The sequence below is a fragment of the Oryctolagus cuniculus genome (genome assembly GCF_964237555.1).
Source record: "Oryctolagus cuniculus chromosome 16 unlocalized genomic scaffold, mOryCun1.1 SUPER_16_unloc_1, whole genome shotgun sequence".
Taxonomy (NCBI): Eukaryota; Metazoa; Chordata; class Mammalia; order Lagomorpha; family Leporidae; genus Oryctolagus; species Oryctolagus cuniculus.
This window is the reverse complement of record NW_027208201.1, coordinates 5,844,708-5,861,394: the sequence shown is the minus strand read 5'-3', so window position 1 is coordinate 5,861,394 and position 16,687 is coordinate 5,844,708. Positions and strand designations below refer to the sequence as shown.

Below are 16,687 nucleotides of genomic sequence, written 5' to 3'. Positions count from 1 at the left end.
GGATCAGTCTAGCTCCGCCAGTAGCGGCCATTTGGGGGGTGAACCAATGGAAGGATGAACTTTCTCTCGGTCTCTCCCTCTCACTGTCTGTAATTCTACATGTCAAATTAATAAATAAATAATCTTTTTAAAAAATGACCTTGCTGTTGTAGCCTTGATGGCCATCAGAGGTTTCATTTAAAGCATGATTCATTTTTACTCAATTTACTCCATTACTAACTCTGAGATGTAGAGAAACAGAAGGTTAGTGATGGAAACCAAGAGACCTCCTATTCGATGCTTCACACATCTACACCCCCAATGCTTGCACCTGGGCTGAGGTTACAACCAACAACAGGGATTCAGACCCTGGATTTTCACATGGGTGCCAGGACCAAGTTACATGAAGATTCACCACTTCCTTCTGAGGGCCCCAAGGACTCAAAAGTCCAGGTCAGGGGCCAAAACCAGAGCCAGAAATAGATGCCATGAGCTCAGATTGCTAGGCTAAGCATCCAACTAACAAGTCATTAATAAAGGAAAAATCCATTTTAGCTCCTTCATATATCTGGATTGCTACTCAGCCTGCATTCTTGGTTCTAAACCCTGAAAATGTGACAGGAAAACAAGTGGAAATTTTTAGGATCCCTTAGAACTTACTCTTTTCTTTAAGCCTTTTAAAGAATTCCTTTCTGGTCTTAAGAGACTAATGTAGCACTTGGGGAGGAAGATGCAGCCCAGGAGCCCCGCACTGGAGGCCAAGATGGAGAAGACCTCCACGGCCACCATGACCTTCCCCTTGGTGCTGTGGTAGACAGGCAGGAAGGTCACCCAGACACTGCAGAACACCAGCATGCTGAAGGTCAGGAACTTGGATTCATTGAACGTGTCAGGCAGGTTCCTGGCTAGGAAAGCCACAGTGAAGCTTGCCAGGGCCAAGGAGCCCAGGTATCCCAGCACACAGTAGAAGGCAGTGGCTGAACCCTTGTTGCACACCAGGATGATGTGTCCATGCTCAGAGTGTGCATCTGTGTCAATAAAGGGAGGAGAAGTCCCAAGCCAGATACCACAAAGAACCAGTTGGATCAGGAAACAGATAGGAATGACAGAGTTAGAAGCTCCTGATACCAGCAATCGCCTGATAGTTCTTCCAGGTTTTGTAACTTTGAAGGCAAGAATCACAGTGATGGTCTTGGCCAGCACAGTGGAAACAGCCACTGTGAACACAAGGCCAAATGCTATTTGCTGGAGGAGGCAGGTGGCTGTGTTGGGACGGCCAAGGAAGAGTAAGGAGCAGAGGAAGCACAGGAGGAGGGCAATGAGTAGGATGTAGCTGAGGGTCCTGTTATTGGCCTCGATGATGGGAGTGTCTCGGTGCTTCACAAAGACCCAGAGGACTGCAGCTGTGAGGACAGAGAAGCACAGAGCCATGCAGGTCAGAGCCATCCCCAGAAAATCCTCAAAGCCTAAGAAGGTCACCAGTTTCGGGAGGCAGTGGTTTCTCTCCAAGTTTGGGTACTCGTGATCTGCACACGGGATGCATTGTTCTGCATCTGTGGGGAAAAGCAAGATTCACGTTTCCATTTCACAATTTGCTCCTTTTTCCCTGTTCAGGAAAAGGGTCATAGTGAGTCCCTCCTGCTCTGATGTATACCAAGAAACACTAAAGGATATTTCTACATTCCTGACCCAGGGAGAATGCTTATCTCCTGTGGAAGAAAGTCTTTCAAGGAAGCTCCTTTGCACATGGGGCTCTGTGGTCTCATTCTGTCACTCTGAGTTTTTTTTTTTTTTTTTAGTGTTTGAATTTCTATAGAATGATGAATTTCCTGTATTTCATATGGGCATGAGATTCTTCCAAGCCCTCTTCTCTACAGTCCCCAGTGTCTTTCTCAGGAGGAGCCTTAGATTCACATGGGTTAGAATATTTTTCTGGGGTCATCAGTGTTAAGGTTTTTCTTACTTTTCCTCAGATGTTGACGACGTATATAAATGATATCTGATTCCTGGGACCTCTATAAATTTTTTCAGTACTCTAATTTCCTGCATGGACTCACCTTTTCATTCTTTCCATATAAATATTGTGATACTGTGATTGAATGTAAGAAAATTGTAGCTGGTTGTCTTTCTGAGGTAATATAGCCGTAAGTGGTATTTTCATGATGTCACTGAAACACACTCTTGTTAACCTGAAAGCATGGCTTTTTCACCTTTTTAGCTCATGTGAACACCACATTGGGCACCACATTGTCTCACTTGAAGTAGTGCACTTCTGCTGCTACAGCATGAGAGAAGTCATTAAATACAGGCCAGTTGGGGGATATGTTTCTTTTAATCAAATGTCCATTAAACAAACAAAAATAGGGTCAGTGTTGTGGCATGACAGGTAAAGCCACGACCTGCAATGCCAGCATCCCATATGACATTGTTTTGTGTTCCAGTTGATCAATTTCCATTCCAGATCCCTGCAAATAACCTAGAAAAAGCAGCAGAAGGTGGTCCAAGTAATTGGGACACCCACACCCATCTGGACAACCCAAATGAAGCTCCTGGCTCCTGGCTTCTGCCTGGCCCAGCCTGGGCCATTCTTTTCCTCTGGGGCATGAGCAATTACATTGAGGCTCTCTCTCTTTCTCTCCTGTTCTCTGAATCTTTGATTTTCAAATAAAATAAATCTTTTTTTAAAAAGCAAAAGAATGGTATTAGTAGGACTACACTTGCAGTAAGAGTCCTACTCGGTTTTTATCCTTGGTGTTCATGCAAGAATACAAGCTTCAGGGAATGAAGTTGTGATGTAGGAGGAAAAGCCACAGCCTGGGATGATGGCATCCCATACAGGCACTAGTTCATGTCCTGGCTGCTCCTCTTTTAAACCAACTGCATGCAAATGTGCCTGGAAAACCATCATAGGAAGGCCAAATACTTGTGCCTCTGCAAAACCTGGAAGAAGCTCTTGGTTTCCGGCTTTGGCCAGGCCCAGTTCAGACCATTACAGCTATCTGGGGAGGGAATCTACCTGATGGAAGATCTTCTCTGTCACTTTTCTCCCTCTCTGTTATGCTCTCCCTCTCTCTGTAAATGACATTGAAATGAAGAAATAAACATATTTGTGAAAAAAAGAAAGATAATATAAGCATCTATAAAAATTTGAGGAATTCTCTCTTAAAATTCTTTTCAAGGTGTACCCTTTACTTTTTATAGAATATGTAGGTGCTTCTGGCATCTGGCTCAGAGATGCACTAGACACACATATGCAAATGTACATTGTACAATGGGTCAGTGTATGACACATTAATTTTCTTTTTTCACTAACTTACTGCATGTTGATTATTTTCACAAAACTTAAAGTCTTTTTTTGTTATCATCTTTTTACTGGAAACTATATAACTTGTTTGAAGTAACTGAAATGAAAACAATTCTAGAGCTAAGATTATGTGAACTGAAATATCCTTTCAGAAGAATTCAAATTATTATAAATATATTTATTATACATTGAATAGTGAAACTATTTACCAATGAGACTTAGTACATTTTCACATTTCTCAAAACAATTGGCTTTGGTATTTAACATTGCTTAAATGTTGGCCTTTTGCAAAGGTTTTTTTGTGTTACTAAGTTGGATTATTTTTAGGATGCTGTATCTCTATATTTACCTTGTTTGTTCTCTTACTAAATTATAAACATTCAAAGGACAAAGTGGTGGCATTCGTTATGTGTACTGCACACCATGCACAATGTCGAAGATGTAGCACAGAAAATAATACAGTATTCCCATCACAATTCATGTGAAGTAGAACCCTGCTCATCAGTTGTGTATGGAAAAGTTTTGATTTAAAGCCCTTTAGAAATCCAAAGGGAGCCTTAACAAACACAAAAATTATATTTCTTGTTTAGACATTAGGTCTCAGATTGAGACAGTCTCCTCCAGCACCAGATGGGAAAGAAGGATGCCAGATAGAATCAGTGTCAGAGTAGAACTAGAGAGGATGAGCATCACCAGACAACAGCTTACACATAATGAGATGGTGATAGTGAGCATACAACAACGGTATGGAAAGAGTGAATGAAGGTGTGCATGGAGAACAATAGGGCACTCTGATCCCAATGCAAATACTCTTGGTTTCCTTTTTATCAAGAGAGTTCAGAGACTGGAGTCCTCATAGGTCAGTTCTAGGGTTTTTACCTGTATGATTGGAAATGTCTCTCTCTGGACAAACAACACAAGTATAGCAGCAGACAGGTCTTCCTTCCTGTGGTATTTTCCTGAATCCTGGACCACACCTCTGGCTACACAAAGACTGAGGAGTCTGAGGGGGGAAGAGAAGTGATGGTCATTGTTTTATATGTCATTAGGCACTGTGATAGGATGACTCTATTTGCCTCATCACCCCCAAGGTCATCACTATGCCCTCCCTGATCTGTATCTCCTTGATTTTACCTAGACATCCAATTTGGAGTTTCTATGATTCTCATTCCTGGTTTATCAGCTGTCTAGCAAATATTATGAGGTACCTGATCACTTTAATTTCATTCATAACCACATCTATGCTAAGCATTTCTTTCTTTCTTGAATTGCTTCCTGTGAAATCTTTTCCATTCAGCTTTTAATGTGGTAATTATTTTGAGAATGTGTATGTCTGAGACTATTTTACATGCTTCTTTCCTTGATTGAGTAGATTTTACATGCCAGAAAAAATATCAAAAAATCAAAATGACTAGGTACAGTTCTGAATAACTACCTAGGAAAAGACAAGCCCACACAGAAATGGTGAGGAATGTTATAAACCATGGATTGTGCATTGATCTTCTTCTGGACTTCTATACCCAGGGAGAGCAACAATTCTAGATTACCAAAGATTTGTAATATAATGTACAGCAGCTGTATAAAACAATAACAAAATTGTCTGGAGTATTTAAACAGCACAATAATGATAAAATTTTTTATCACAGCTAAGAGGTGCTATTCAGAAGAAAACCCGAACTGATTGGCAAACACAATGAAAATATAGAAAATGGGAATAGTTTCTACAAATACGTGATGGATAAGTCCACTCATAATTTATTTGTATTCATACTGCATCAAAACATAATAATGACTCTCACCATATGATTAAAATATCACTATGCTTATAAATATATATCTAATACATGAAGTTTTTTCACGTTATATAAATAAAAAAGTTGAAATAAAATTTTGGAATTTGTGTAGACGTGCATTTAGTAATTTTATGTCTACATATTGATCTCTATCTCTATTCCTTAACATTGCTCTTTCTAGTCACTCAACCTTTGGATGCATAAATATGCCCAGAATAAAAACAACAGTATCTAATACAAATGTGCACTTCTAATACACACTGGCTCATATATGTGTAAGCAACACCATATCTTTTGGAGCCAAGATGTGAAATGGGAACTGAATGCTTATTTAAAGTCTCACACATAATATCCTCTCAGACTCTCCTCAGACCCTCTGTAGGTATCCAATATTCCCATGAATTCACACCTCCATGAATGCAACAGGCCATTCTATCATTTCTTCATTGAGGACCAAGCTTTGATCATGTTCACTCTCAGAGGAAAACTCCCCGATTTTAATCATCAACCGAAATCCAGCAGGAAAGTTCACAATGTTGTGGATATCGTAGTGTGCCATATGGAATCTCGTTTCATGGAAGGAAACATCCTCCCCAGCACTGTTGGTAAATTGGATTTCCCTCAGAAGTGGATGAAGCTGGAGGGGAGGCACAATTGAAAAGGGAGAGAACATTCAGATTAGAGGTGGGAGGTGCACATGTACTGAGAAATCCTTGTCTCCCCTCCTCTCTATTTTCAGAGAGTCTATTTGGTGGAGGCTGACTTTGTCTGAATGGTCCCCATATTGTGGGTTCAAGTAATGAGAATTCTGCCTCTTCCCTATTAGAATGATGGGGAGTATCTGAATCCAAACAGAGAAATCACAGGATGTGTCCCACAGGGTGGCTGACCAAGAATGATTGGTTAGAGGATTGGGAAAGCTCATCTTAGTTCTTCCACATGAGAACAACATGGCTTTATATGTGAAATACCTTGATTGTTGTGATGGTTCTACAGGATAGTACACTTCTAAAAGTTTAACCCATTCCTCCAAAAAGAATGATATCTGTTCTTTGGCAAAATAATGGATGCAACTGGATACCATTATTCATTGTGAAATGTACTAATTCCATAAAGAAAATAGCATATAGTTTTTTTTGGTAATAGGTACTACATAATATAGCATGGAAAAAAAAATCCACAATGTATAAAAATGAAACTGACATCTCTGGGTTCGATTTGATTTGTTTATGACCCATGTGTAAATTCCTGTGTAGCTGTGGTATTTCTACTTTTCACTTCTGGAACATTATGATTTGTGTGGTATTAAACCCTACTTTTCACTTCTGGAACATTATGATTTGTGTGGTATTAAACCTGTGATTTAAAGTTAATTGAAATTAAAAGGAAATTAGTAAAGGAATTAGAGGGGATTAAGATATGAAAGGAAAAAACAATGGTTATCTTCTTAGAATTGTATCAATGAGCCAGCACTGAGGCTCAATAGGCTAATCCTCTGCCTGTGGTGCCGGCACACCGGGTTCTAGTCCCGGTTTGGGTGCCAGATTCCGTCCTGGTTGCCCCTCTTCCAGTCTAGCTCTTTGATGTGGCCTGGGAGTGCAGTGGAGGATGGCTTAAGTCCTTAGGCCCTGCATCCCCATAGGAGACCAAGAGAAGCACCTGGCTCCTGGCTTTGGATCAGCACAGCGCGCCGGCTGCAGCAGCCATTGGAGGGTGAACCAATGGCAAAAGGAAGACCTTTCTCTCTGACACTCACTGTCCACTCTGCCTGTCAAAAAAAAAAAAACAAAAAACAAAAAACAAAAAACAAAAAACAAACAGAATTGTATCAATGAAATACATGAAATCTGTTCTTTTATATCAGTAAATTTCTCTTTAATTTAACAAAATTTAAGCTGACCTTGTGGTGCAGCAGGTGAAGCCACTGTGCACAGTGCCCAGCAACCCTTTGAGTGCTGGTTCAAATTCCAGCTGTTCTACCACTGATTCAGCTTTCTGCTAATGTGCCTGGGAAAGCAGCAGATTAGGGTCCAAGAGCTTGAGCCCCTGCGCTCACATGGGAGACATGGTTGAAGCTCCTTTATCCTGGCTTGTCCTGGCCTAGTCCTGGTCCTTGCAACCAGTGGGGAGTGAATCAGCAGATGCAAAATCTGCCTTCTCTTTCTTTCTCTGTCTCCCTCTCGCACAGTGACTTGGTTAAACGAATTAGAAATCCAAGCATAATTTTTCTTAATAAACATTTTGCAAAGTCTGCTTGTACATCCCTGGCTGAACCTGATAGTTCTAAACTTTAAAAATATGTATGTTTTGTATGTGCAGGTCCATTTGTATAGCAATTTCACCTCAGTGGATTTTAACAGTAATATGCAAGATTTTTATTTGACTCTCTGCACTTTGACTCTTTTTTGTTGAGAATACAGGTACCTTTTGAGATGATAGGGGAAATATTTTATAACCAAAAAGATAATTAAGAATACCCTGATGGTAGTTATGATCTGAACAGTGTGTACTAGCCCTTACTTTCTGAGTCTCCTGATGCCTTTGTGGGATGACCAATTCTTTAAACAACTATCATCATGTCTTCACTAACGTGAACCAAGAACTTCATACATAACAATAATCTTATCTTTGTAAACATTCTTGGCCAATATACTTACTTTTCTAATTATGAGGCTACCAAATCACAGCTGATATGTCAATTATTATTGTACATGAACACAGAAGTTACATAGACAAGTAAACATGCTGATGTCCATTTACATATATATATAGTATAGATTATATGTATTTCTTCTGTGAGACATTAAATTTATTTGATTTACTAAATAATTTGATCAGTATATTTTCCTGTACATGCATGGAGACATTCCTAATTGTTCTACAATGGGTATTAGATTTATGTAAGCCAGAGTTAAAATCCAGACAAATCCATGTATATCCCAGTGGGTGTACCCTGTGCTTATGTGCATGCTTAGTGATCTTGTATATAATAATAGGTTCACAGCCCCTCCTGACTGCTTGTGTCAGGTTTTCTGTATGACATCACTTCCTGGGTTAGAGTCATTTTATGATATAACGTTGACCCCACTTCTTCTATTTTTTTTTTTTGTTGTTGTTTACAGGAAGAGTGGACAGTGAGATAGAGAGAGAGACAGAGAGAGAGAGAAAGGTCTTCCTTTTGCCATTGGTTCACCCTCCAATGGCTGCTGCAGCCAGGGCACTGCGGCCAGTGCACCACGCCTATCCGAAGGCAGGAGCCAGGAGCCAGGTGCTTCTCCTGGTCTCCCATGGGGTGCAGGGCCCAAGCACTTGGGCCATCCTCCACTGCACTCCCGGGCCACAGCAGAGAGCTGGCCTGGAAGAGGGGCAACCGGGACAGAATCTGGCACCCCAACTGGGACTAGAACCCCGTGTGCCAGCGCCGCTAGGCGTAGGATCAGCCTATTGAGCTGCGGCGCCGGCGCCATTGACCCCACTTCTATTTTCCCCATCAGCATCTCACAGAGGGCATGGGCTACAGCGTACAGCATTATAGAGGAGATATCTGCTGTGGGAGACACCATAGTCCATATTTCCTGGCTTTGCAATCATTCCAAAAGAAAATATAGTTTTGATCATTACCTTCTTCCTAGTCCTTGTAATGAGCTGTATTAAGATATTTTGCAGCATTTCATTGTACGGTGAGAAACATTATTCTTCTATGATCTGTCATTATAGAGTCTGAATTGAAAATGTTACATGGAGCTAAATTCACTCCTTAGAGAAAGGACAGTCTCTTCAACAAATGCAGACATTTGGATTTCCACATGAGGAGATTTGAAATCTGATTGCTACCTTACACCCTATACAAATATTAATTCATCATTTTTTCAAGGATCTAAGCCTAAAACCAAAAACCATCAAACTACAAAGGCAAGCACTGGGGAATCACTGCAGGACATGTGCATAATTACTTGGATAAGACCCCAAAAATACAGGCAATAAAGGTGACAATAGACGCATGGGATTACAAAAGACACATTCATCAAAGTGAAGATACAACTTACAGAATGGGAGAAAATATTTGTAAAATATTCATCTGATAAAGTACTAATCTCCAGATTGTAGAGGGAGTTCAAGAAACTTAACAACCACATTAACAACATTCCTAGTAAGGAATGAACTTGGGCCGGTGCAGTGGTCCAGCAGGTTAATACCCTGGCCTGAAGCACCAGCATCACAAATGGCATTGATTGGAGACCTGGCTGCTCCACTTCCAATCCAGCTCTTGTTATGGCCCGGGAAAGCAGTAGAAGATGGCCCAAGTCCCTGGGCCCCTGCACTGCATGGAAAACTCAGAAGAAGCTCCTGACTCCTGGCTTTGGATTGGCACAGCTCCGACCATTGCAGCCAACCAGAGAATGAACCATCGGATTGAAGATGTCTCTCTCTCTCTCTCTCTCTCTCTCTCTCTCTGCCTCTCCTCTCTCTGTGTAATTCTGACTTTAAAATAAATAAATGAATCTTTAAAAAAAAGAAATGAACCAAAGACATGAATGGGCATTTTTCAAAGGATGAAATACAAATGGCTAAGAGAAACATGAAAAGATGCTCAGGCCACTAACCATTAGGGAAGTGCCAATAAAAACTACAGTGAGATTTCACTCCACCCCACATAGCATGAATATTATCCAAAATGTGAAAAATAACAAAGCCTGGAGAGGATCTGGAAAATAAGTACCTCAATAAATTGTGATGGAAAAGATTGTAAGCTGGTACAACCATAATGGAAGATAGTAGAGTGATTATCAGAAAACCAATACTAGTTGTACCATATGGTCCAGCTGTCCACACCTGGGAATGTATTCAAAGGAAATGAAATCAGCACATGAAGTAATCACCTATACTCCCATGTTTATAGCAGCTCAATGCACATTAGCTAAGATGTGGAATCATCTAGATGTCCATCAACTGATGACTGGATGAGGAAATGTGACATATACACATACATATATACATACATGTACATATATATAATACATGCACATATACATATGTATAGTGGAATATTATTCAACCATAAGAAAGAATACTTGAGATTTAAAATTGGAGATCATTACAGTAAATTATATAAGCCAGACCTAAAAAATATCAGTTTTTGTCTTATTTGTGCTAGTTAATATATAGAGTATAAAAATGTGTTGATGTCATATCATTGGCTATATAATATTAATATTGCTTCACTGTATCATATCATGTTAATGACAATATTCTCCTCTTTTACATGTTAAAAAATTGAGTTCACATGTTAAAAAAATTGAGTTGGGGATACTGAGCTCCTTTGGGATACTAGTAATGCTATGCACTGAATTTGGGTGTTGATTATGAGTGTGATACAACAACAAAAACTCATTTATCTGTAGATTATGTGCATTTCTTAGTATATATACTGTCTTTAAATATTTTCAACATGTTCCATAGCAGAAAATGTTTTTTAAAATGTTCAAGAAGAGATAACAAATCCTCCACACACAGATAACTATTACAGATGTATCTATGCCCAGTCTGTTGTGAAAGAACCCACTCTCCATTATACCTGATCATGGCAATCTCAACATGAAAACATGTACATGTGAACTTGCAATAAAAATACCTCAGGATGCCAGCAGGTGTTCAATGCATGTCCTGTTCTGGGAGATGTTTACCTGCCATGGAAGAATCCTAGGTTGAGCTGCATCTGCTGGAGATCCCTTTTCTATTTGCTCTGAAAGCATCTTATGGAGGGCATGGGCCACTGCATACACAGCATTGTAGATGAAATAGCTGGAGTCAGATATGGTCAGCATGTCAATGTGTCCCGAGAAAAACTCAAAGGAAGCATTTGGTGGGCAGAGTCCAATTGTTCCACAAAGTGACCCAGGAGGTAAGCAGTGAAAAGCATGAAGCCATAGTTGACTGAGGAAGAAATCTTCTGGGTAGTGGGAAGGGTCAACTGTCCTGAAAAAATGGTTGAGGCCAGGGATTTCTTCCTTGTAATGTGAAAATGAGAAGCCTCCATGGAAAGAGTGCAGCATCTGTTGTGTCTCGAGCAGAACAATCTCCCACTTTGCAGCCATGATCCACACCTTCCCCAGGGTTAAATAGTATTTGCTTAGAATTTCCATGGTGTAGAGACTCCTCACATCACCATATAGAATATGCACATTTGCTGATAAAATTCGGATCTCCGCTAGGAAATATATTTCAGTTTTTTTATACCTTTTCTTAGTGTCAGGGAGCTTTATTGCATAGGCCAAGCAGACATCTTTCTTTACCATCTCGGCTAAAATATCTTGAAGGAACTGCTCTCCTTTCAGATCATTAGATACAAAGATCACCACCCAAATCCAGCCAAAATGGAGCAGCAATGAGAGCATTCCACAGATCAGAGAGTTGTCACTAGTGGCCATCTGATAGAGTGATGGAAACTTGTCTCTCTCACTTAGCATGGGATCATAGGGGCCATAAGTGATCTGAATAGAAAGAAAACCATTATGATCTAACTTTTGCAGGTAAAGAAGGCCAATTTCTACCATCTGGGCTTAGAGAAATCCATGCTTCAATGCCTATTGCTTTCAGGAGGAGAAATGCATATCCTCATTTATAGCATGAAAGAATATGTATAAGATACCTATGTATCTTCATATTCATCCAAAGGAAGAAGAGAGCAAGGATTTTGGACAAGGACATTGTACTTTCTCACTTCTCACCGCATGTCACATGTGGGGAGCAGCCCACACTGCAACTGGTGTTAAATGTTACCTCTGAGACAAACAACCCCTTACTCTGTTAATCACTTCATAGTTTGAATTTCATTTGTTTTCACAGCATAACCTAAATTGCCTTGAATAATTCATTCACCTACCATCTCTGAGTTTTGGTAAAGTTGCTTTTCAGACCAGAATCTTCCTAAGCTATTCCAGTTTAGCTTGAAGTTATTTTGCACAGATTGCTACCTGTTTGAAGTGGTGTCCTTTAAGAATGCTGGAATTGCAGACCCTTGGAGGCAGCTGATCAAATTATGTACTTGGTTCCTGAAACCATTTTTGAGATTTTAATTTAGTGCTGGTCCCTCATTCTCAACACAGACAGCACCAGCACCATAGTGGGTATTTGGTGACTAAACTAGTGAATGTGTGTACACTGTCTGCCTCTCTTTGTTTCTCAGTCTATCAAACACACTTTAAGATTAAATCACTGTGTTGACATGGAAAGTGACCTGGGAGCCCTGTGAAAGAATCTGCTGAATGTGATGAATTCAGGATTGGGATGAAGTCAGGATTGGGATAGGGAGAGGGTGAATCTCACCTAAATGCAACTCAGCACCAAACACTCTTTGATGAACTTTGGGACTGTCATGGTCCTCTGTGTGCTCCAAATGAAAGCACAGGCTAGTGATTTATATACACATGTCTAACATGGAGTCATCCTAGGACATGTCTGTGCTGTGGGTATTTCCTGTGAATAGTCAACAATCAACATTCCCAGCAGGTGGGGATGGATACATTGGCCCAAGCTGGATCTGGGGGGAGGCTCTCAGCTTCCACTGCTCCTTCCTTTTCTCACAGCCAAAAGAGATCTCCAGAATCTCTTTAAACTAACAGTGTATATGTCATGTGGCTTCCAATGACCCTTGCTTCAGGTATGGCAGATCTGGTGGCAGATGGAAATATTTACAACCCATTTACCTGTGGGGTTTTGTACAGCTCCAACATCGTTCCAATTTCAGCCGAAAATGCTGATGTGGTTCCAGCAATGATGGCAACTGTCTTGCCTTGTGTCTGGCAGGTGTAGTTAGGGATGAGATAATGCTTTCCAGTCAGCCAGTGCAGAGTGCTCCTCAGGGTGAACTGGCCACTGGTAACAGAATTGTAGAGCTGGAAACCCAGGGTCAGGTTGGGGAGGAGCTGGGGGTCCTTATTGATCTCCTGGATGGCAAAGCGGAAGGCCAGCACGTATTGGTAGTTCTTCCACAGCCACCTAAAGAGTGGAGCAGGGTCAGAGAGAAGGGAGAGACCATGGAATTCAGATCAACAACACAGCCATGCCCTGAAGCAGCAATGGCCAGACTCAGGCTGCCACTCAGTGGTGCCTCAGCTCTGGCACATGGAAGAGGTCTGAGTGAAGTCTCAAGGGTTCTAGAAGATCATGGAATGGCCATTGGACTCCTCTGAAGCAAACTTTGTCCATGATCACATTCACCTTCCCGAACCCTTCCGGAAAGCCTTGATGTGTCCCAACATGGGATTATACTTCTACTTAGGGATGGAAAGCAAGAGACAAGCATCTCTCTTTTCAGTAACTTCTAAAATAGTTGAACACCATCTGGCTTGTCAGTTACCCAAGTGTTTTTCAACATCTCTAATCTATTCACCAAAGCCATTTTTGTGAACCCTTTCTGTAATTTTCCACTTGGTATACCAACACTCACAGAAGCATTTTCATTCAAATATATGTTCCTTGAAAATGAGCATTTTATTAAGAAGGTCAAATTGGTAGAATATTTACAAGGTTCACTTTATTTTTATTCACTGTTTTCCTCATTCACTGAAATCTCTTTTAACATTTCACATTTTATTCTTTAACATTCTCTGCATGTTTCTATAAAGCTTAAGCAAAATTATGAGTTCTTGGGATTTAGTAATGGCTCTCAAATATTAGCTGTCTTAGAGTGTTATGAATGTTTTCTTTTCACACAATGGATACCTTTGCTCCTCTTCTTGGAAATTTTTTTCCTTATTTTTACAATTCATCCATAATTTCAATGTCAAGAAATACATACTTGTCAATAGTTTATGTGGAATTTCATAAATTTATGCAATTGTCTGTTGTTTAGGTGCATTGATTCATGTGTTTGAATGTTGAGCTTTATAGATTGTCATTTCAATATGTTAAATTCATGAAATATGTTTATGCAATTTATAAAATACAATGTTTGATTTAAGGTTAGTACATTTATTCTCAAGATTCATACAATTTTGTATTATTATTACATACAAAATTTGAAACTTTATTTTTTTACCTAAAATAGTCAAATTTTGTTCTATTCAATGAATGGTTGATTCAAAAAGTTTTTTATTTCATAAACAGGGCTTACTTGTTATACACTAAGTAGACCCATCAAAAAATCTGACACTGAAGACTGTTCCATACTTACTTTTACTTATTTGAATGGAAGTTAGGAGCATTAAATTGAAATGTTTCTTGCTGATATCAATAGAGTGAATACAAAATGTCCATTTCTCACTCTGCAGTAGTGGAGAGCAAGCAGAAAATGGAAAGGGAAGGTTGTGAAAAGCAAAAGAACAGAAGGAACTCCAGCCCTCTCTTATCTGCATTCCTGCAACTTCTGTATATTTATTCTTTAGAATTCTCAAGCACAATTAAACATTCACAGATACAAGCACAAGTACAATCTGACAGTCCGAAGCACAGTTGACACATAACTCAATGTTGGACTTACCAATTAACTGCCATCTTATCCATTGGCCTGGATAAAAAAGATAACTGGATCATGTCTGATTCTGGTTCCAGGAAGTAAAGGGGGAAAAACCCACCCAGTACCAGGTCTCCATCTCTGTAGACACTTGGTCTCATGGAATTATAACAGTTCCTGGGAGGTATGTCCTGTGAACTGTATAAAGGATTCAGGAGTAGGTTGACAAAAATCACTGAAAACAGCAAGTCAAGTGAACCCACCGTAAAGTTAAAGGCCCAAACCTCTGTTGATATTAGGAGAAAATGGTCTGGATTATGTCTTCTATCTCAGTTCTCTGAGGAACTGCAGGGAGAATAGAGCTCTGTGTAGGGCAAAGCTGATCCCAGTATAGCTATACGCACTAAACCTGTAGACAGTGTGTGCTAGTCTATTGAGTCACACAGGGACACAGCCAAAATCACAAGGAAGACATTTCAAAGGGAGTCACAGGGCTGAGGCCTTGCCTTAATGTCCCTGTGATCAGATCAGCTCTGGTTTCTATATATTTACTTTGTTTCATTTCTGTCCCAATCAGGAACTCATAGCATCACCCCACCCTGAGGCTATGCACCTGCTACTCTCCATTAAGGAGAAAAACTGCTTTGGAAAAACATGCTTTGGACTCTCATTCCTCCCTAGGGCATTGCTGGGACAGAGCTCTGTAAACTTTCATGCACACGGGCCAAGAGTTGTTAGGTTAGTCTAGTATTTTCATGGTTTTGGCAATTGTAGAAATAATTAGTGTTGGAATAAAAAAATACTCAGTTTCATCATGTCAAATAATTCTTTATCAAGAAGGTGAAGGGTCACATTCACCACTTATGACCCTATATGTACCTCAGGAATTCTCTTCATGGCTGTGCCTAATATCTCTCCCAGGCCTGTAGTACTTTAATGGAGAAACAGTCTCATGAATTGCAAATAAGTATATCCAGACAAGAGCAGTAGTTCATTCCTGCATTTACACTTATATATAATCTTATGTAATCTAATTGTGTTCAATATGCTTCAAAATACAGTAAAGTTTTGCACCATATAATTAAGCCCTTCAGAATGTATATAGGAATATATACAGCACCTGTGTTTTGCGTGTGTGTGTGTGTGTGTGTGCGTGCTTCTTTTATCTTAAATTGCTTCTAACCCATGTGTTAGCTTTGTTCCTAATTTTCTCTCAGCTGCTGATAGAAAGTTGTGCATTTGCTGATGACATGTGTGAGAAACATTGTATTGTATGCATACATGTGAAATGAGAATTGAATGCATATTTAAAATTTCATACTTCATCTCCTCTCACCTCACCCTCTTTCTAATTCTTCTCTTGGAACGACACCTCCTTGAATGCAGGAGGCCATTCTATCATCTCTGCATTTTGATGACCAAGCCTTGGTCATGTACACTCTTGCAGGAAAACTCTCCAATTTTAGCCAGCAACCCAAGACCCAGAGGAAAATACACACACTCTGGATATCATGATATGCCATACAGTGCTGTGATCATAGGAGGATTCTTCATCCCCAGTAATGTTTGCAAATGGGCTTTTCCTTGGAAGTTGTTGAAGCTGAAGGACAGGCATAATTGGAAAGAAAGAGAACCATCAGATGAGAAGTGGGAGGTGGATGTGTACTCAGCAGTTCTCATTTTTCCTCAATCTCCCTATCCTCAATGTTTCTTTTTGGTTGAAATTAGTTTTTTGTTGTTTGATTTTTGTGGCCACCATGTCATAGGTTCAAATGACGAGAAGTGTCTTTCCATGAACCCTCCTAATGAAATGGGAATTTTCTTAACACAATCAAGAGAGGTGTATGATGTATTTCAAGGGTGGCTAGGGTATGGGCTCTTTGCAACTCATCCCAAAGATTTGGTTATATCTTTATGAAAGCTATATCTAGTTCTTCAATAACATATGCAAACATGGGTTTACAGGTCCCTATGATTTTTGTGTAGGTCACACATATAGTGGTAGGTTTATTTTAAAATTCTATGTAAGTACAGTAAATGAAATTCTAGCTCAATTTTGGTTCAACAAATACAAATCTATCCATAGACTTTTCAGAAGTAAGAACAGAAATTAGATGGTGTAATAAGCTCTGAGTTTTTTACATATGGATATTTGCC

General features: G+C 39.8%; 1 protein-coding gene across 1 annotated transcript; it reads right to left on the bottom strand.

Moving 5' to 3' along the window:
- Positions 1 to 618: 618 nt before the first annotated feature.
- On the bottom strand, positions 619 to 15,963 carry LOC100353130 (vomeronasal type-2 receptor 116-like). Its single transcript, XM_070067611.1, has 6 exons — positions 15,872 to 15,963; positions 12,783 to 13,074; positions 10,761 to 11,567; positions 5,486 to 5,713; positions 4,163 to 4,286; positions 619 to 1,532 (listed from the first exon to the last, which is right to left on the bottom strand). The coding sequence occupies exons 1-6, from the start codon at positions 15,961 to 15,963 to the stop codon at positions 619 to 621; spliced, it is 2,457 nt and encodes an 818-aa protein (XP_069923712.1).
- Positions 15,964 to 16,687: the final 724 nt, after the last annotated feature.